Here is a 21,602-nt window from a genome sequence, read left to right on the forward strand (position 1 = left end):
GGTAGGGACCGGCGGATTGTGCTCGAAAAGGTGGCAGATTATGCTCGAAAAGCAGTGAAATTGGCAGAACCATACAAACCTTATGGCGGGCAATTCCTCAAATTCTGCTCAATTTCTTTATCCACATACCAAACATGCATGAAACTTACCAGAAAAAATACCGAATTCTCGGCCAAATTTTCTGCCGACAGAATCCGCCGGACCCTAATCATCGGAACAAACAAAAGACTTGTCTGACCAGTGATCATACTGCTGACTGAGAGGCCATGCTGAAGGCAGTAATGCTGAGCCCGAGGGATGACCATGGCTTTTCCTGGGCACCAACTAAACAACTTGCACAGTCACGTAGATAATCAGTATGCATTTTTGCTGTCGTCACAAACTGATGTGAGTGACAACTTTTTTTCATGTGCACCAAGCCAAGGAAGTTCAATAAAATTTGCCCTAACGAATATGTGAGTGATTGTGAATGTGCAAACTCGGCAGGAGAATAAATATAAAATACTAAATTGAAAATAGTCATAAAGTTCTCTATGTGAGATCAGGCTGCAAAGGCGCATGCACAGTGTGAATTTGGCGTGCACTAGAACATGTGTTGGGTATGCAAAGGGCAAGGTGCCAAGTGTCTCATAGCACTATGTTGTACAGTGTGCAGTGATCTGCTGGAAACAAACTGGGTCTGCTCAACCCAACGTCTGGTCAAAAGAACGACTGGAGAAGAGTGGACATGCGGATTTTACTTTTAAAACGTCTTTGCTGCCGCCATGCCTGAACTGTTTCAGTGTTCAGTGCCTGACCGTGACTGCTGGTCTACTTCTGCTGGCCGCGGTGTGTGAACATGAGGCAGATGAGAGCAATGATTCGAGACACCAGGCCAAACACAAACAGGATACCGATGCACAGTGCAAAATTGTCAAGTGGATAACCTTGGTAGCTCGAGTAAAGCGCAACTTCCTGGATGTGCACGGGCGGATAGCGGTTTGCCTCCTTTTCAAACAATGCTTCTACAAACCAGCGTGCAAACGACAACGAGTAGAGGACAGGGCCGAGGGCCTGTTTCTTCATCTTGCATAACGATGGCTGAGCACCGGACATCATGGCCGACACAAGTACCAGAACCACTGTGGCCATCTGTGAACTACGACTGTTGAATATTGTTGAGATGAGATAGCCAAGTCCATGGCTGGCCCAAACCAGCATGAGAATAGCTGTGTAGTAATCACGAAACAGGGCGCGTGGTGACACTAACGCATAGAACAGGCTGAGGAAGACAAGCGGTGTGAAGACGATGATCGGAATCTGCGAGATGTTGGTGGCAAGGAAGTATGCTGGACGATTGATTCCTGCCGCACTCTCTCGCCAGAAGACGGGTTTGCAGCTGCCAAAGCATCGGAGTGCAGCCAGCATACTTGTCAAAGCTACTGCCATGCTGGTCATACACAGCAGCAGTGTCAGCTTGCGTAGCAGGATCTCGCGGTACAGCGCACCGAGGACGGCGCCCGCAATCAGCACCAGCAGCTGATCAAGTATCAACACACTGAGTTGACGAATCTGAACAATAAGACACAAATCGGCGAAATCCTAAGAATCCGAATGACCCGGCAACACATTCTAAAATACAGTGAACCTCAATCGAGCACATTCTCACAACATAGCTATGTGCAGTGCACTACAAACGAACACGATAAAGTAATACTATTTTCTCCAGAATTTCTCCTGATTCACACTTGAGTGCAAAGTTTGGGACAGGGGAGGGTAGCTGCGATTGCCATGACATAGATTTCAAATGCTAAGTACGGTATTAGGGTTTATCACATAGCCACTCTTCCGCACCCCACACTCACACTTTTTGCTGAAAAGAAAACACATACCAAATTTGGCAGAAGTCTGTCAAGGAAGGAAGGAGCCACCTTTGCATCATTCGAATTATTGGAATTTCATGCATTTGATATCAAATATATTGACCCAGCTTCACCCTACTCATCAAACATCAAACATGTATGTTTGGTCGTGCATACCTGCAGAACAAATGCCCGGCGAATGAAGAACAGCAACTGTATCCAGAATGCAGGTGCTTTCCTTGGTGTGAACTGCTGTGTGCTGGCTTGCCGCTCTGGTGGTGCCGATGATGCACCACCATCAGTAGTCATGCTGGATTGTCTCATTGTCCACAAATCTCCAAGGCTGGTCAGTGCCATGGCTGTATTGCCATCCGCTGAATCATTAGTAGCTGTGGAGGATGTGGCGTGCTTCTTGGCGGACTTGGCTTTCTTGTTATGATCGTTGATGACATCCAGATAGTGATCACTGGGATTAACGTTTGTCTTCACTGGGTAGCCAAGCTCTGAGAAATATGCCTAGCAAAGAAATCACACCGTGGGCCAGAATACATAATATAATAATTACACAACAGAACAACAAGGACAATCAAGGCTTGTTTGCTGCTACTTTAAGTTTCATGCTTACGCAATCATCAGGCAACATGAAGATCGGGTGCCGACCATGCCGGTATATATGCCAGGAGAGGGTGGTATAAAAAGCTGTGTGAGACTGTGGGGGCTAGCGCAGTAGCGGTGATGTTTTAGGCAGGGGGCTGTGTGCAGAGTGTGTGGTTGTTGAAGGCAGGGGCTAGCAGTGCAGCGTGAGCGCGAAGTGTGTGGCTGGTGTGGGCAGGAGGTGGTGAACAATGCGTGTGGATGTTGTAGGCAGGAGGCTGTAGAGCTAGCAGTGTGATAATAGCGCAATGTAAGTGGATATGTCTGGTGTGGGCAGGGTGTTATAAGCAAGGTGTGTGAACGTGAATGGTGTGGGCAGGAGGCTGTGGAGACATGTTTAGGTGACACCATGGTTTTTTAGGAGATACTTGTTCTCGTGTCGGCACTTGGACACCATTTCGGAGCGCTTGTTGAGGCTGGACGGTGACCCTAGCGTGTTCAGGATGTGATACTTTTCTCTGGTACAGAGGGAACACCGCTTCGTGATGTTGGAGTATGCCCGGGCGCGATCTTTTATCCTCCATTCGACTTCGTATTGGGCGTTGGATTTCTTCAGCTTCCAGATGTAGTTGGAGAACTCAGTGCAGCTGGAGTACTTCTCGTATCTTGTTGTAGTCATGTGGTTGGCATGGCGTGACTTGAATGGTGGCGCCGACATACCGGTGTATTCCTTTTTGGTGGGGCCTGACGTTATGGATGCCACATATATCAGCTCCGTCGTTTGGCATTCACCGTTGAGTGGACAAGATGACTTGTCTCGGCAGTTGCAGGGCTTTTCCGGTTTTTTCGTTTGCGGGCAGAGGACCGCTTTGTTGTGGCTTTTGATGCGTGCAGCCATATTTGGCATGCAACTGTAGCTTATCTTGATGGTGTTTTTTGTGAATATTTTTCCGAGCTTCGACTGCGGGGGGAAGTGCTTCTTAATGAGCGCGAGGAATCTTCCACCGATGTTTGTTTTCACATTACGGCTGTAGGGCGGGTTGTACCAAATCACCTTCCTCTTCCTTTTCTTCTTTTTGCTTGTTTTCTGTTTGAACTCTAGCGTGCTAGGGTGGCCGCTGGCGTTGAGGGCCTCCGCGTAGATAGGGATAGCATCACGGAACACCGCCTCTGAGCAGGAGATGCTTGCCAGTCGGTTGTTAATTCCAGCTGGGATGTTCTTAAGGACTTGCGGTGGGTGATTGGAGTTGACGTTGACATACAGTGGGGTGTCGTTGGGTTTTCGGTACGGTTGGTAGGTTCCTGTGGAGAGGCTCATTGTGATGTCTAGGTAGTTAACAGCGTTCAGGTTGATGTCTATCGTGATTTTTAGCCCCAGCGTCTTAAAGGTGTCGATGACAGCTTTCCTTACTTTGTCCGCACTGTGGCCAGTGGCGTTACGGAGGACGGCAAGCCCGTCGTCTCTGTAGAGGCCTACCGAGCCGCTACTGAAGTGCTGTTCGAGTTTACCCAGGAGGAAGGCGCCGACCAGCTCACATGCTTCAGCGCCATCGAAGGATCCCATGGTAACATCGAACAGCCCGTCTCTGTTTTTCTTTGCCCATGTTCGGTTAGCTCCGAATAGCAGTGACTGCCTCGCGTGTAGTATTATGTCGGCGTCACAGTCAGGAATTGCCACGAACTGCTTAGCGTAGGCGAGGGCTAGGCTCAGCAAGTTTTCGGAAATAGATGGATAGAAATCCACTATATCGAACATCACGAACGTGTGGCTAGCCTTCTCCTCGATTGCCCTGAACCAGTTTATGACGGAGGATGTGTTTTTCCATAGGTTGATGTTGGGTTTGTCCCGCAGCGCTTCCACTATGCCGCTCAGTATCTTTCTGCTGATAACGCCTATCTCCGGCTTCGCAGGGTTAATTAGGCGGCATGGTATGTTCCGGGGGAAGTTTTCTTTGTGGTCCTTGATGGTGACGAAAGCTTCTGCCTTTGCCATGGTGTCGATGCGGTCCTCCAGGCCCTTATCAGCAGCGATTTTCTTGGCCTCGTCGTTGATGGTGTCGTAGGAGCCTTCTGGTGCCGCTTGGTAGTTTCTTGTGATGTTGTCGTGGAGTAGCTTCCTGTATTCTTCTGGCGGTATCTTGTAAAGGTTTCGTGTTTTGTCTGCGGGTACGATTATGTCGTTGGAGCTGCTGATCGTTTGTAAGTCTTCCTTCATCTTGTCCTGTAGTTCGTTATGCACGCTTCGGTAAGTCACGCTGCCAATCATCTCATACATATCGTCTTCGAATTTCTTCATCTCGTCCACTTGCGGTGGGCATTTTCTTGTTTTGAATCCGAAGTTTTCTCCTTCTTGGTCGTCTTCTTTTCTGTCACCACGTAGGTAGAATATTGCTCTCCAGCGCATCCTCTTTATGAGTTGTTCCGTCCTTTCAATGAGACGTAGTGTGTACTCCTTGTGGCTGGGCAAGGGGATATTCTTCAGAGAGTATCCGAGGTTGACGCGCCTTGGGGTGTCCATTGTTGGGGTAGCACAGCTAAGGTAAGAGTGCTCTACCACGGGAAGTGGGAGCTAATTCACCGAAGGATGTACCCAGAGTGCTTGACAGTGCTCAACACCACAAAGGCAGAGCGTAATACACAACAGAACAACAAGGACAATCAAGGCTTGTTTGCTGCTACTTTAAGTTTCATGCTCACGCAATCATCAGGCAACATGAAGATCGGGTGCCGACCATGCCGGTATATATGCCAGGAGAGGGTGGTATAAAAAGCTGTGTGAGACTGTGGGGGCTAGCGCAGTAGCGGTGATGTTTTAGGCAGGGGGCTGTGTGCAGAGTGTGTGGTTGTTGAAGGCAGGGGCTAGCAGTGCAGCGTGAGCGCGAAGTGTGTGGCTGGTGTGGGCAGGAGGTGGTGAACAATGCGTGTGGATGTTGTAGGCAGGAGGCTGTAGAGCTAGCAGTGTGATAATAGCGCAATGTAATAATTATAATAATTATATGCATGAACACATACAATACCTTTTAATCCCTCCGGAGGAAATAATGTTGACCGCTGTGATGGCCTATCAAAGGCATAAATCAATAAATCAGCACCATGCCGGCCGGGCAATAGGAATACTAATGTCTACAGCTCCGGGGATTGTTTACATGCAATTGCACCCACTACTACTACCGGCCCGGAAGAGCCTACATCCTCTTGATGTCCTTCATCGGCCAACATGTCATGACTCCACGCTGGCTGTGAGTGTGACGTACATGTAGCATGTGCAAGCCCTCTGCAAAGTACATGTACTATGAAGTGTAGTAGCCCTTTCCCAAAGATGCTCACCACTGTTTCCGCAACTTTTCGTCGTTTTGGAAGAAATCGCAACTTTCGCAAATGTCTTCATTTTCGCGAATTACTATCGCACTTTTCCACAACCTTTGCCCAATGGCATGGGCGTCAAAAGGTGAAGTCACAGACTACACGTTGGACAAATGAATACTCGTTCATTTCTCGTGTGCCTTCAGACTCATTTCAGAGAAACAGTAGATACCTCAGTACGCCCCCCCCCCCCCCCCCGTGGTTGTGTAAAGTGCATTGCCTTTTGCGAGCACTGAAACGATGGAGGATGCGTGCAACAGGCTACTTGCACCGTGTAAAGTTGTGCTTCACAGCAGGAAGGGATAAAGAGTTTGCTGTCTCTGCAATTCTGCTATTTCTGCTCCTTTTCTGGTTGTTTTGGCAACAATGTATGCACAAGAACTCTCTCATTTCAAGTTGCGATGAGCGCAACTGTGGCATTTTTTCTGAAAATATGGATGCGATTTCCGCAACTTGCACTTGTTTTTGGCACGGTTGCGAAAAGAAGAAGTTGCGAAAAAGTATGGAATCTTTGGGAAAGGGCTACTGCCAAGGAGGCCGGGTTGACAGACAGAGTCACGCCCATATCATACGTACCTCTGCTTGCTGCGTGGAACCTTGGAACGCAATTTGACCACCGGGCTGCAGCAGTATGACTTCGTGAAACATCTGGAAGATCTCGAACCTGGGCTGATGTAGTACGGCCACCACTGTCAAGTGGCCCTCTTCAGCAACGCGCCGCAGCGCCTCACACACCTATCAACACATGACACACAAACGCCAGGCCAACGAGAGAGTAATCAGAGGTTGCTCCACAAGCACGGGCATGATGTAATAATTGTAGTCAATCGTATTTTTAGACTGGGTTGGAGAGCCAAGGATTAATTTATAAGAAGAAAAGCGGACGAAAGGACCGTTGGTCCAAGTCGTGCAATGTTATCGCATGAGCAGATTGTAAAGTAACTGGTGGTGTTAGTGGATATTATAGCGTATTAAACTTGTACATGACGCTATTTGGTCCTCTTTTCTTCTTATAAATCATATTTTTGTTTTTGTTTCTCATTGAAGATGGGCCCAGCAAACCCTTGCTGGAGAAAGAATACGGGATGTTGATGTCCAATCGTAGTCCCAGTGTCTGCTCCAGAGCCGGGTGAGTCGGGTAATCGACCCGGTTGGGCGGCGCTTGGACCCAGTTGAAAATATAATACCGGGTCACCTGTGACCCGGTTGGTACTTTCTACACGTTCGAACATTGAAAGGACTGACTACATGGTTTGTATGTGTGACAGATCATGCAGAGGCGCGTGTCGAATACATGTGTACCCGGCTCCGACCCGGTTGAAATGGTTGCGCCAGGTACACGTGTTGCCAGTTGTCCAACAATCCTAGAGCAGACACTGAGTCCACTGGATGTGCAAGTCCATGGAGATCTGTATGTACACTATAGTAACGCGAAGAAAAGAAGTACCCTCAGGCCTCCGAGGACCTTCGTGGGTCGTTCACACCACTGGTTTGTTTCCACGGATGGGGTGCTACATCGCGAATACGCCAGCTATCAGAAGCGACTTGCTGGTCGCCTCGCCCTCAAGTGGGACAAGCCATTTTCAATCACGATGGCTTGGGTGCGAGTTCGCAGCCAATTTGCAGTGATCCATGCAGTCGACCTCCGGCTACGCGGGTCTAGACGGCGCCTGACAGGCCTGTCGACGCAGGATGGTGCTGGGGTAGGCATCGGCCATTGAAAACTGAATTGTGTCTGTTTTACGTGGAATTTCTTGGAGTTTCCCAATGTATTGTACTTGAATAAAATTATATTTTACCTTTCATGGTATCTCAATTTTTTTACGTCTACATGACTTTATTTTGCCCGTAAAAGAGGCCGTTACCCCGTAAAAAAAACACTATAGCTCCCATCTCCTTACTTACACTTACACCGTGATGTCCACTGCTCAACTCGGCGATGATAGCAAGCATCTATGTTAGACATGGCATCTTGTGCTGGGAATACACCATCCATTGCTGTGAATGTGTTTAGTGTTCACAAGCAGTGACTTCTGCATGCACATTGCAACATGGCTGATGCACACGTGGTCTGATCGAATACACAAGTACAACCTCGAGTCTTACCTGCATACTTGAGACACTGTCCAAGCCACTGGTAGGTTCATCCAGGAACAGTAGCGTTGGATCAGCTACCAGCTCCATTCCAATGTTCACTCTCTTGCGCTGACCGCCGGAAATGCCTCGCTTCTCTTCGTCACCGATCTGAGAATCCTTGATATGCATCAGGCCAAGCAGCTCCAGTACCTCATCCACTTTACGATTAATCTCTGGGAATGTTGCACAACCAGACAGTCTGAGAATTCCTTGGTAGTACAGTACCTCCCTGGTGGTTAGCTCTCGGTGCATGATGTCTTCTTGTGGAACAAAGCCTGTGATGCTGCGGTAGGTTGTGATGTTTTCTGGCTTGCCGTTGACCATGATATCTCCCTCCACCGCGCCGTAGTATGCCTTGCCACTCAATGTATTTAGCAGCGTTGTCTTTCCTGCTCCGCTTCCACCCATGATTGCTGTCAGTGTCTTGGGTCGAAGCTTGCCAGTAGCACCTTGCAGCACCTTGACCTTGTTGCTCTTCAACGTTAAACTGAGATTGTGGAATTCAATCTCCATCGTGTAATCCTTGGGGCTCACTGCTCTGGTAGCTTCGGTACCTGCGGGAGTGGCACTGTACCGTTGCTCTGGATCCCCACGAACAACTGTGCTGGGGTTGATGGACTCCATTTCTTCACCATTGCCTTCCTGCTCAGGCGTAAATACCTCATAGCTGCTTGCCCTGCCAGGTAGCCTTGGCGCAACATAAGTGCCAAATGCGGCCTTCAGTTTTTCTTTGTAACGCAGTGCAAGAACGAAGAGTATCACTAGAAAGATGAGGACCAGGTCGAAGATGAGACTCAGGCCGAGACTGTTTTCGATGGGCGCAGATGAACCACGTTTGCATCGTGACAGTATTGGGCAAGGCTGTGGTGACATGCGGCCAGATCTACAATACGAACCTTCCGGGCATGGGATTTTCATGCTGATGTTCGGACAATAGTAGCCTTCCTTGCAGATAACGTGCTGATCCAGTCCAGCCGGTCCACCACAGGTAATGCTGCGTGGATCAGTGCGGTTGCTCATGTCGGGCAGTTGCTGTGTGCCGTAGTCTGGATCACAGGTCACTGGTGGATTTCTGGTTACGTCGATATTCTTCTTGGCAGTTACACAATATGCCCCGAGTGGGCATGGAACAAGACAGATAGTATTTATGGGGCAGTAGAAACCTGCTGGACATGGCAAGACTGCGTTGTTTGTTAGGGACCGATAGTACCCACCCTGACACGCTGGGGTCGTCCAGACGAGAGGGATGCAGTTGTTCCTGTCCGGTGTCAGGTCTTTGCACATAATGGCGTTCGGGTAGGTTTCGTTATGTTTGGGTAGAGGCACGTAGAGTATTTCACCTTCATCTATGCAGGTGTAACCAAGCACCGCATACGGACACTGGGAGCATGCTAGCAGCACTACAGCCAGCGATAGCAACGGGCCACACCACTGCATCGTCTTGTCGTCCTGGTCGATTCAAACAGAAAACACCTACCAGTCAGAATATGAGGCAACACACTGAACAGCAGCAGCAGTAGACGGCGTGGTAAAGAGGCAGAGAATCACCGACTGCTAGTCCAAGTTCCTGTCTCGCCTCTCAATCAGTAGATCTGCTCATTCGAGGATGTGAAGCAAGACCACAATCTGCACTGGATGAATGCGTACTCGGACGAGAGACATCGGACATATGGAGCATTGAAATTAATTCTTTAGTCCTATATCCTCCTTGCGGACGCACTACCGTGCAGACTCGATCTGACTCTGAGCGTCTGTTGGCAGTGTTGCGTGTAGATCTACTTGTAGCGGAGGGGACGAAATGACGGAGCTCCGGAGGTGAGGGGAGACTTGGCGCGCTTATCACACAGGCGTAGACTCTACTGGGCCGTAGACACGGTGGACAGGTAGGGGCTGAGGCCAGGGGCATCTCAAAACGTAAGTCATATCAAGTGTTTGTCTGTAAGTATTGCTCGCCGGGGCTCCCTTCGACATGGTTGAGGATTTGCCAAAATACATGTATGTACGTCTACCATGCATCTAAATCGCTTCGTCGGTGGCTAGCTAGCCGTTAGGTTTGAACGCTAGGCATCATCACTGGATCCCCCTTCACATGACACTTATCACGCGACTCCTGTCAGTACTACCGGTAGTTGATGGATGTCCCGGTCCACGTCGCCGCCACTCTATCACTTATATTATAAGTTATAAGTTTGAAGTAGTTATAATTATCGCTTGGTCTACGAGCATTTCCCCTACTACAAAAATATCAGGGCAGTAGTTGTACTGCCTTTACTGCGGCCAATACTGGGCCAAGCCCAAGCAGTACCTACTTTACTATACCGCATGTAGATCGGACTCGGATCATCCACAATACTGTCAATAGTAGATCTACATGTACATGACATGGTAGACCTACAATACTCAATAGGCTACATAGTATAGCCGATTCGGTTATACTTGGTAGTAGATCTACCATTTTCATACTAGATTATTTTATAATCTGTCCCTGCGGGAATTTGCGGAAAAAAAAATTTGCGGCAGAAAACAACAAAAAATGCGACGAAATGTGCGGAATGATGCAGAACTTGCCAGGAATTCGCGGAATTATTTACAGAAAATTGCGGATTTGGGCCAAATCACGAAATTTGTTGCATCGTATATATCTCAGTACTCCGGAGTAGTACGAGTCGTACTGTGCAAATAACCGACAGGATCATGGAAAGCACTGCGTGAAAAGTGCAGAAAAAGTGAGATATAGTGCAGAAAACAACCAAAAAACGCGGGAAATCGCGGGTTTGGGCGAAAATCACGAAATTTCTTGCATCCGTGGAATCGCGATTTCCTGGAGGGACAATAATGGACTAATGGTTAGGCCGAGTAAAAAAAATTACTAGATGATCGTCCTTTTTTTTGGAAAAATCGGGGAGGGCGGGAGGATTTTATTTTTATTTTTTTACTTTTTACCCTCTCATGCACACAGTGTACACAACAACATCAAGGTTTTTTTTCTCTTTTTTTCTTTTTTTTTCTTTTTTTCTTTTTCTTTCTTCAGCAGATCGATACTGACGTTGTGATATAATACAGTAGTAGTATGTGGTCCATATAGTAAAGAAAGTATTAAACAAAGCGTGCACATGTTTCCTGCATCCGCGATCGGTAAAAAACCAACGATTTCGGCAAAAACTCACGATTTAAAAAATAAAATATTTCTTGGGGCGCTGACAAAAACTGGGGCGGACGGGGACGATCATCTAGCTTTTTTTTTTACTTGGCCTTATGTCCATGTCATAGTACATGACTGAATCTGTACAAAACATTTGCCATGATTGTACATGCTGTACTGGCGAAGCCATGCATGCTCGGGCCGGGGATCACTGATTCACTGGTCCTGTTTCTGGTCACACTGACCAAACAACTGTTGAACTTTTATGCGCAACACTTGCGAAAGAAAATCATCAATAATTATTATTATTATTATCCCACATTGATTTTGTGTGCGACCGTGCATGTACTAGGTGCAAAGTCAGCTCAGCGGGAGAATAAATCTAAAAGTATTACAGCAAAATAGCGGCAATAAAATTAATGTTCTCTATGTCACAGTATGTGAGAGGGGAGTGCACTGTGTGAATTGTTGCATGCCGGTTCACGTGTTAGATATGCAAAGCCAGTGTCAACGGTGTCACATAGCACTATGTTGTGCAGTGTGCAGTGTTCTTGGGTGTGAAACAGACTGGATCTGCTCAACCCAGCAAAGTCTGGTCAAAAGAACGAAAGAAGAAGGGTGAACTGGTGCAGGAACCTTTGCGCAAGCAACTGAGTACCTCGCGTATGCTTATGGAAAACACAGAGCAGGCCCCGTTAAAGCAAACATACACTTGACTGTGAAAGGAAGAACAGAATCAGCGATAAGGATACATGTACAGTCAACTTCGCTAATAACGACTGCGAACATATAACGACAATTCGCGAATAACGACAGAATTTCCATGCCCAGAGCAAAGTCCCATCTAACTGTAATACATATACATGTAATGAGACTTCGGGTAGAAGGACACTTTGCGAATAAGGACGCTTTTCTGATGCCCCGCCGAGTGTCGTTATACATAAAGTTGACTGTACAGGTGGAACCTAGGCGGCGCATATTTCACCAGACCGTCTTTGTTGCCGCCGTGCCTGAACTGTTTCAGTGTTCAGTGCCTGACCGTGACTGGTCTACTTCTGCTGGCCGCGGTGTGTGAACATGAGGCAGATGAGAGCAATGATTCGAGACACCAGGCCAAACACAAACAGAATACCGATGCACAGTGCGAAATGGTCAAGTGGGTAGCCTTGGTAGCTTGAGTAAAGGGCAACTTCCTGGATGTGCACAGGCGGATAGCGGTTTGCCTCCTTTTCAAACAATGCTTCTACAAACCAGCGTGCAAATGACAACGAGTAGAGGACAGGGCCGAGGGCCTGTTTCTTCATCTTGCATAACGATGGCTGAGCACCGGACATCATGGCCGACACAAGTACCAGAACCACTGTGGCCATCTGTGAACTACGACTGTTGAATATTGTTGAGATGAGATAGCCAAGTCCATGGCTGGCCCAGACCAGCATGAGAATAGCTGTGTAGTAATCACGAAACAGGGCGCGTGGTGACACTAACGCATAGAACAGGCTGAGGAAGACAAGCGGTGTGAAGACGATGATCGGAATCTGCGAGATGTTGGTAGCAAGGAAGTATGCTGGACGATTGATTCCTGCCGCACTCTCTCGCCAGAAGACGGGTTTGCAGCTGCCAAAGCATCGGAGTGCAGCCAGCATACTTGTCAAAGCTACTGCCATGCTGGTCATACACAGCAGCAGTGTCAGCTTGCGTAGCAGGATCTCGCGGTACAGCGCACCGAGGACGGCGCCCGCAATCAGCACCAGCAGCTGATCAAGTATCAACACACTGAGTTGACGAATCTGAACAATAAGACACAAATCGGCGAAATCCTAAGAATCCGAATGACCCGGCAACACATTCTAAAATACAGTGAACCTCAATCGAGCACATTCTCACAACATAGCTATGTGCAGTGCACTACAAACGAACACGATAAAGTAATACTATTTTCTCCAGAATTTCTCCTGATTCACACTTGAGTGCAAAGTTTGGGACAGGGGAGGGTAGCTGCGATTGCCATGACATAGATTTCAAATGCTAAGTACGGTATTAGGGTTTATCACATAGCCACTCTTCCGCACCCCACACTCACACTTTTTGCTGAAAAGAAAACACATACCAAATTTGGCAGAAGTCTGTCAAGGAAGGAAGGAGCCACCTTTGCATCATTCGAATTATTGGAATTTCATGCATTTGATATCAAATATATTGACCCAGCTTCACCCTACTCATCAAACATCAAACATGTATGTTTGGTCGTGCATACCTGCAGAACAAATGCCCGGCGAATGAAGAACAGCAACTGTATCCAGAATGCAGGTGCTTTCCTTGGTGTGAACTGCTGTGTGCTGGCTTGCCGCTCTGGTGGTGCCGATGATGCACCACCATCAGTAGTCATGCTGGATTGTCTCATTGTCCACAAATCTCCAAGGCTGGTCAGTGCCATGGCTGTATTGCCATCCGCTGAATCATTAGTAGCTGTGGAGGATGTGGCGTGCTTCTTGGCGGACTTGGCTTTCTTGTTATGATCGTTGATGACATCCAGATAGTGATCACTGGGATTAACGTTTGTCTTCACTGGGTAGCCAAGCTCTGAGAAATATGCCTAGCAAAGAAATCACACCGTGGGCCAGAATACATAATATAATAATTACACAACAGAACAACAAGGACAATCAAGGCTTGTTTGCTGCTACTTTAAGTTTCATGCTTACGCAATCATCAGGCAACATGAAGATCGGGTGCCGACCATGCCGGTATATATGCCAGGAGAGGGTGGTATAAAAAGCTGTGTGAGACTGTGGGGGCTAGCGCAGTAGCGGTGATGTTTTAGGCAGGGGGCTGTGTGCAGAGTGTGTGGTTGTTGAAGGCAGGGGCTAGCAGTGCAGCGTGAGCGCGAAGTGTGTGGCTGGTGTGGGCAGGAGGTGGTGAACAATGCGTGTGGATGTTGTAGGCAGGAGGCTGTAGAGCTAGCAGTGTGATAATAGCGCAATGTAAGTGGATATGTCTGGTGTGGGCAGGGTGTTATAAGCAAGGTGTGTGAACGTGAATGGTGTGGGCAGGAGGCTGTGGAGACATGTTTAGGTGACACCATGGTTTTTTAGGAGATACTTGTTCTCGTGTCGGCACTTGGACACCATTTCGGAGCGCTTGTTGAGGCTGGACGGTGACCCTAGCGTGTTCAGGATGTGATACTTTTCTCTGGTACAGAGGGAACACCGCTTCGTGATGTTGGAGTATGCCCGGGCGCGATCTTTTATCCTCCATTCGACTTCGTATTGGGCGTTGGATTTCTTCAGCTTCCAGATGTAGTTGGAGAACTCAGTGCAGCTGGAGTACTTCTCGTATCTTGTTGTAGTCATGTGGTTGGCATGGCGTGACTTGAATGGTGGCGCCGACATACCGGTGTATTCCTTTTTGGTGGGGCCTGACGTTATGGATGCCACATATATCAGCTCCGTCGTTTGGCATTCACCGTTGAGTGGACAAGATGACTTGTCTCGGCAGTTGCAGGGCTTTTCCGGTTTTTTCGTTTGCGGGCAGAGGACCGCTTTGTTGTGGCTTTTGATGCGTGCAGCCATATTTGGCATGCAACTGTAGCTTATCTTGATGGTGTTTTTTGTGAATATTTTTCCGAGCTTCGACTGCGGGGGGAAGTGCTTCTTAATGAGCGCGAGGAATCTTCCACCGATGTTTGTTTTCACATTACGGCTGTAGGGCGGGTTGTACCAAATCACCTTCCTCTTCCTTTTCTTCTTTTTGCTTGTTTTCTGTTTGAACTCTAGCGTGCTAGGGTGGCCGCTGGCGTTGAGGGCCTCCGCGTAGATAGGGATAGCATCACGGAACACCGCCTCTGAGCAGGAGATGCTTGCCAGTCGGTTGTTAATTCCAGCTGGGATGTTCTTAAGGACTTGCGGTGGGTGATTGGAGTTGACGTTGACATACAGTGGGGTGTCGTTGGGTTTTCGGTACGGTTGGTAGGTTCCTGTGGAGAGGCTCATTGTGATGTCTAGGTAGTTAACAGCGTTCAGGTTGATGTCTATCGTGATTTTTAGCCCCAGCGTCTTAAAGGTGTCGATGACAGCTTTCCTTACTTTGTCCGCACTGTGGCCAGTGGCGTTACGGAGGACGGCAAGCCCGTCGTCTCTGTAGAGGCCTACCGAGCCGCTACTGAAGTGCTGTTCGAGTTTACCCAGGAGGAAGGCGCCGACCAGCTCACATGCTTCAGCGCCATCGAAGGATCCCATGGTAACATCGAACAGCCCGTCTCTGTTTTTCTTTGCCCATGTTCGGTTAGCTCCGAATAGCAGTGACTGCCTCGCGTGTAGTATTATGTCGGCGTCACAGTCAGGAATTGCCACGAACTGCTTAGCGTAGGCGAGGGCTAGGCTCAGCAAGTTTTCGGAAATAGATGGATAGAAATCCACTATATCGAACATCACGAACGTGTGGCTAGCCTTCTCCTCGATTGCCCTGAACCAGTTTATGACGGAGGATGTGTTTTTCCATAGGTTGATGTTGGGTTTGTCCCGCAGCGCTTCCACTATGCCGCTCAGTATCTTTCTGCTGATAACGCCTATCTCCGGCTTCGCAGGGTTAATTAGGCGGCATGGTATGTTCCGGGGGAAGTTTTCTTTGTGGTCCTTGATGGTGACGAAAGCTTCTGCCTTTGCCATGGTGTCGATGCGGTCCTCCAGGCCCTTATCAGCAGCGATTTTCTTGGCCTCGTCGTTGATGGTGTCGTAGGAGCCTTCTGGTGCCGCTTGGTAGTTTCTTGTGATGTTGTCGTGGAGTAGCTTCCTGTATTCTTCTGGCGGTATCTTGTAAAGGTTTCGTGTTTTGTCTGCGGGTACGATTATGTCGTTGGAGCTGCTGATCGTTTGTAAGTCTTCCTTCATCTTGTCCTGTAGTTCGTTATGCACGCTTCGGTAAGTCACGCTGCCAATCATCTCATACATATCGTCTTCGAATTTCTTCATCTCGTCCACTTGCGGTGGGCATTTTCTTGTTTTGAATCCGAAGTTTTCTCCTTCTTGGTCGTCTTCTTTTCTGTCACCACGTAGGTAGAATATTGCTCTCCAGCGCATCCTCTTTATGAGTTGTTCCGTCCTTTCAATGAGACGTAGTGTGTACTCCTTGTGGCTGGGCAAGGGGATATTCTTCAGAGAGTATCCGAGGTTGACGCGCCTTGGGGTGTCCATTGTTGGGGTAGCACAGCTAAGGTAAGAGTGCTCTACCACGGGAAGTGGGAGCTAATTCACCGAAGGATGTACCCAGAGTGCTTGACAGTGCTCAACACCACAAAGGCAGAGCGTAATACACAACAGAACAACAAGGACAATCAAGGCTTGTTTGCTGCTACTTTAAGTTTCATGCTTACGCAATCATCAGGCAACATGAAGATCGGGTGCCGACCATGCCGGTATATATGCCAGGAGAGGGTGGTATAAAAAGCTGTGTGAGACTGTGGGGGCTAGCGCAGTAGCGGTGATGTTTTAGGCAGGGGGCTGTGTGCAGAGTGTGTGGTTGTTGAAGGCAGGGGCTAGCAGTGCAGCGTGAGCGCGAAGTGTGTGGCTGGTGTGGGCAGGAGGTGGTGAACAATGCGTGTGGATGTTGTAGGCAGGAGGCTGTAGAGCTAGCAGTGTGATAATAGCGCAATGTAATAATTATAATAATTATATGCATGAACACATACAATACCTTTTAATCCCTCCGGAGGAAATAATGTTGACCGCTGTGATGGCCTATCAAAGGCATAAATCAATAAATCAGCACCATGCCGGCCGGGCAATAGGAATACTAATGTCTACAGCTCCGGGGATTGTTTACATGCAATTGCACCCACTACTACTACCGGCCCGGAAGAGCCTACATCCTCTTGATGTCCTTCATCGGCCAACATGTCATGACTCCACGCTGGCTGTGAGTGTGACGTACATGTAGCATGTGCAAGCCCTCTGCAAAGTACATGTACTATGAAGTGTAGTAGCCCTTTCCCAAAGATGCTCACCACTGTTTCCGCAACTTTTCGTCGTTTTGGAAGAAATCGCAACTTTCGCAAATGTCTTCATTTTCGCGAATTACTATCGCACTTTTCCACAACCTTTGCCCAATGGCATGGGCGTCAAAAGGTGAAGTCACAGACTACACGTTGGACAAATGAATACTCGTTCATTTCTCGTGTGCCTTCAGACTCATTTCAGAGAAACAGTAGATACCTCAGTACGCCCCCCCCCCCCCCCCGTGGTTGTGTAAAGTGCATTGCCTTTTGCGAGCACTGAAACGATGGAGGATGCGTGCAACAGGCTACTTGCACCGTGTAAAGTTGTGCTTCACAGCAGGAAGGGATAAAGAGTTTGCTGTCTCTGCAATTCTGCTATTTCTGCTCCTTTTCTGGTTGTTTTGGCAACAATGTATGCACAAGAACTCTCTCATTTCAAGTTGCGATGAGCGCAACTGTGGCATTTTTTCTGAAAATATGGATGCGATTTCCGCAACTTGCACTTGTTTTTGGCACGGTTGCGAAAAGAAGAAGTTGCGAAAAAGTATGGAATCTTTGGGAAAGGGCTACTGCCAAGGAGGCCGGGTTGACAGACAGAGTCACGCCCATATCATACGTACCTCTGCTTGCTGCGTGGAACCTTGGAACGCAATTTGACCACCGGGCTGCAGCAGTATGACTTCGTGAAACATCTGGAAGATCTCGAACCTGGGCTGATGTAGTACGGCCACCACTGTCAAGTGGCCCTCTTCAGCAACGCGCCGCAGCGCCTCACACACCTATCAACACATGACACACAAACGCCAGGCCAACGAGAGAGTAATCAGAGGTTGCTCCACAAGCACGGGCATGATGTAATAATTGTAGTCAATCGTATTTTTAGACTGGGTTGGAGAGCCAAGGATTAATTTATAAGAAGAAAAGCGGACGAAAGGACCGTTGGTCCAAGTCGTGCAATGTTATCGCATGAGCAGATTGTAAAGTAACTGGTGGTGTTAGTGGATATTATAGCGTATTAAACTTGTACATGACGCTATTTGGTCCTCTTTTCTTCTTATAAATCATATTTTTGTTTTTGTTTCTCATTGAAGATGGGCCCAGCAAACCCTTGCTGGAGAAAGAATACGGGATGTTGATGTCCAATCGTAGTCCCAGTGTCTGCTCCAGAGCCGGGTGAGTCGGGTAATCGACCCGGTTGGGCGGCGCTTGGACCCAGTTGAAAATATAATACCGGGTCACCTGTGACCCGGTTGGTACTTTCTACACGTTCGAACATTGAAAGGACTGACTACATGGTTTGTATGTGTGACAGATCATGCAGAGGCGCGTGTCGAATACATGTGTACCCGGCTCCGACCCGGTTGAAATGGTTGCGCCAGGTACACGTGTTGCCAGTTGTCCAACAATCCTAGAGCAGACACTGAGTCCACTGGATGTGCAAGTCCATGGAGATCTGTATGTACACTATAGTAACGCGAAGAAAAGAAGTACCCTCAGGCCTCCGAGGACCTTCGTGGGTCGTTCACACCACTGGTTTGTTTCCACGGATGGGGTGCTACATCGCGAATACGCCAGCTATCAGAAGCGACTTGCTGGTCGCCTCGCCCTCAAGTGGGACAAGCCATTTTCAATCACGATGGCTTGGGTGCGAGTTCGCAGCCAATTTGCAGTGATCCATGCAGTCGACCTCCGGCTACGCGGGTCTAGACGGCGCCTGACAGGCCTGTCGACGCAGGATGGTGCTGGGGTAGGCATCGGCCATTGAAAACTGAATTGTGTCTGTTTTACGTGGAATTTCTTGGAGTTTCCCAATGTATTGTACTTGAATAAAATTATATTTTACCTTTCATGGTATCTCAATTTTTTTACGTCTACATGACTTTATTTTGCCCGTAAAAGAGGCCGTTACCCCGTAAAAAAAACACTATAGCTCCCATCTCCTTACTTACACTTACACCGTGATGTCCACTGCTCAACTCGGCGATGATAGCAAGCATCTATGTTAGACATGGCATCTTGTGCTGGGAATACACCATCCATTGCTGTGAATGTGTTTAGTGTTCACAAGCAGTGACTTCTGCATGCACATTGCAACATGGCTGATGCACACGTGGTCTGATCGAATACACAAGTACAACCTCGAGTCTTACCTGCATACTTGAGACACTGTCCAAGCCACTGGTAGGTTCATCCAGGAACAGTAGCGTTGGATCAGCTACCAGCTCCATTCCAATGTTCACTCTCTTGCGCTGACCGCCGGAAATGCCTCGCTTCTCTTCGTCACCGATCTGAGAATCCTTGATATGCATCAGGCCAAGCAGCTCCAGTACCTCATCCACTTTACGATTAATCTCTGGGAATGTTGCACAACCAGACAGTCTGAGAATTCCTTGGTAGTACAGTACCTCCCTGGTGGTTAGCTCTCGGTGCATGATGTCTTCTTGTGGAACAAAGCCTGTGATGCTGCGGTAGGTTGTGATGTTTTCTGGCTTGCCGTTGACCATGATATCTCCCTCCACCGCGCCGTAGTATGCCTTGCCACTCAATGTATTTAGCAGCGTTGTCTTTCCTGCTCCGCTTCCACCCATGATTGCTGTCAGTGTCTTGGGTCGAAGCTTGCCAGTAGCACCTTGCAGCACCTTGACCTTGTTGCTCTTCAACGTTAAACTGAGATTGTGGAATTCAATCTCCATCGTGTAATCCTTGGGGCTCACTGCTCTGGTAGCTTCGGTACCTGCGGGAGTGGCACTGTACCGTTGCTCTGGATCCCCACGAACAACTGTGCTGGGGTTGATGGACTCCATTTCTTCACCATTGCCTTCCTGCTCAGGCGTAAATACCTCATAGCTGCTTGCCCTGCCAGGTAGCCTTGGCGCAACATAAGTGCCAAATGCGGCCTTCAGTTTTTCTTTGTAACGCAGTGCAAGAACGAAGAGTATCACTAGAAAGATGAGGACCAGGTCGAAGATGAGACTCAGGCCGAGACTGTTTTCGATGGGCGCAGATGAACCACGTTTGCATCGTGACAGTATTGGGCAAGGCTGTGGTGACATGCGGCCAGATCTACAATACGAACCTTCCGGGCATGGGATTTTCATGCTGATGTTCGGACAATAGTAGCCTTCCTTGCAGATAACGTGCTGATCCAGTCCAGCCGGTCCACCACAGGTAATGCTGCGTGGATCAGTGCGGTTGCTCATGTCGGGCAGTTGCTGTGTGCCGTAGTCTGGATCACAGGTCACTGGTGGATTTCTGGTTACGTCGATATTCTTCTTGGCAGTTACACAATATGCCCCGAGTGGGCATGGAACAAGACAGATAGTATTTATGGGGCAGTAGAAACCTGCTGGACATGGCAAGACTGCGTTGTTTGTTAGGGACCGATAGTACCCACCCTGACACGCTGGGGTCGTCCAGACGAGAGGGATGCAGTTGTTCCTGTCCGGTGTCAGGTCTTTGCACATAATGGCGTTCGGGTAGGTTTCGTTATGTTTGGGTAGAGGCACGTAGAGTATTTCACCTTCATCTATGCAGGTGTAACCAAGCACCGCATACGGACACTGGGAGCATGCTAGCAGCACTACAGCCAGCGATAGCAACGGGCCACACCACTGCATCGTCTTGTCGTCCTGGTCGATTCAAACAGAAAACACCTACCAGTCAGAATATGAGGCAACACACTGAACAGCAGCAGCAGTAGACGGCGTGGTAAAGAGGCAGAGAATCACCGACTGCTAGTCCAAGTTCCTGTCTCGCCTCTCAATCAGTAGATCTGCTCATTCGAGGATGTGAAGCAAGACCACAATCTGCACTGGATGAATGCGTACTCGGACGAGAGACATCGGACATATGGAGCATTGAAATTAATTCTTTAGTCCTATATCCTCCTTGCGGACGCACTACCGTGCAGACTCGATCTGACTCTGAGCGTCTGTTGGCAGTGTTGCGTGTAGATCTACTTGTAGCGGAGGGGACGAAATGACGGAGCTCCGGAGGTGAGGGGAGACTTGGCGCGCTTATCACACAGGCGTAGACTCTACTGGGCCGTAGACACGGTGGACAGGTAGGGGCTGAGGGGCATCTCAAAACGTAAGTCATATCAAGTGTTTGTCTGTAAGTATTGCTCGCCGGGGCTCCCTTCGACATGGTTGAGGATTTGCCAAAATACATGTATGTACGTCTACCATGCATCTAAATCGCTTCGTCGGTGGCTAGCTAGCCGTTAGGTTTGAACGCTAGGCATCATCACTGGATCCCCCTTCACATGACACTTATCACGCGACTCCTGTCAGTACTACCGGTAGTTGATGGATGTCCCGGTCCACGTCGCCGCCACTCTATCACTTATATTATAAGTTATAAGTTTGAAGTAGTTATAATTATCGCTTGGTCTACGAGCATTTCCCCTACTACAAAAATATCAGGGCAGTAGTTGTACTGCCTTTACTGCGGCCAATACTGGGCCAAGCCCAAGCAGTACCTACTTTACTATACCGCATGTAGATCGGACTCGGATCATCCACAATACTGTCAA

At 48.5% G+C, this 21,602-nt stretch overlaps 1 protein-coding gene across 1 annotated transcript; it reads right to left on the minus strand.

Moving 5' to 3' along the window:
* Window positions 1-346: 346 nt before the first annotated feature.
* LOC135813399 (uncharacterized) lies at window positions 347-21,055 on the minus strand. The gene is made up of 8 exons (XM_065326497.1): window positions 19,219-21,055; window positions 17,689-17,847; window positions 13,334-13,672; window positions 12,129-12,866; window positions 7,905-9,392; window positions 6,375-6,533; window positions 2,019-2,357; window positions 347-1,551 (listed from the first exon to the last, which is right to left on the minus strand). Exons 1-8 carry the CDS (start codon window positions 20,683-20,685, stop codon window positions 811-813), a joined length of 5,430 nt encoding a protein of 1,809 aa, XP_065182569.1. The 5' UTR covers window positions 20,686-21,055; the 3' UTR covers window positions 347-810.
* Window positions 21,056-21,602: the final 547 nt, after the last annotated feature.

Source organism: Sycon ciliatum, chromosome 4 (assembly GCF_964019385.1).
Source record: "Sycon ciliatum chromosome 4, ocSycCili1.1, whole genome shotgun sequence".
Taxonomy (NCBI): Eukaryota; Metazoa; Porifera; class Calcarea; order Leucosolenida; family Sycettidae; genus Sycon; species Sycon ciliatum.

Coding starts and splice junctions, on each gene's coding strand:
- LOC135813399 (XM_065326497.1), bottom strand. CDS start 20,685: ATGCAGTGGTGTGGCCCGTTGCTATCGCTGGCTGTAGTGCTGCTAGCA. Junction 17,848..19,218: donor ACAGTGTCTCAAGTATGCAG/GTAAGACTCGAG, acceptor ATGTGTTGATAG/GTGTGTGAGGCGCTGCGGCG. Junction 6,534..7,904: donor ACAGTGTCTCAAGTATGCAG/GTAAGACTCGAG, acceptor ATGTGTTGATAG/GTGTGTGAGGCGCTGCGGCG.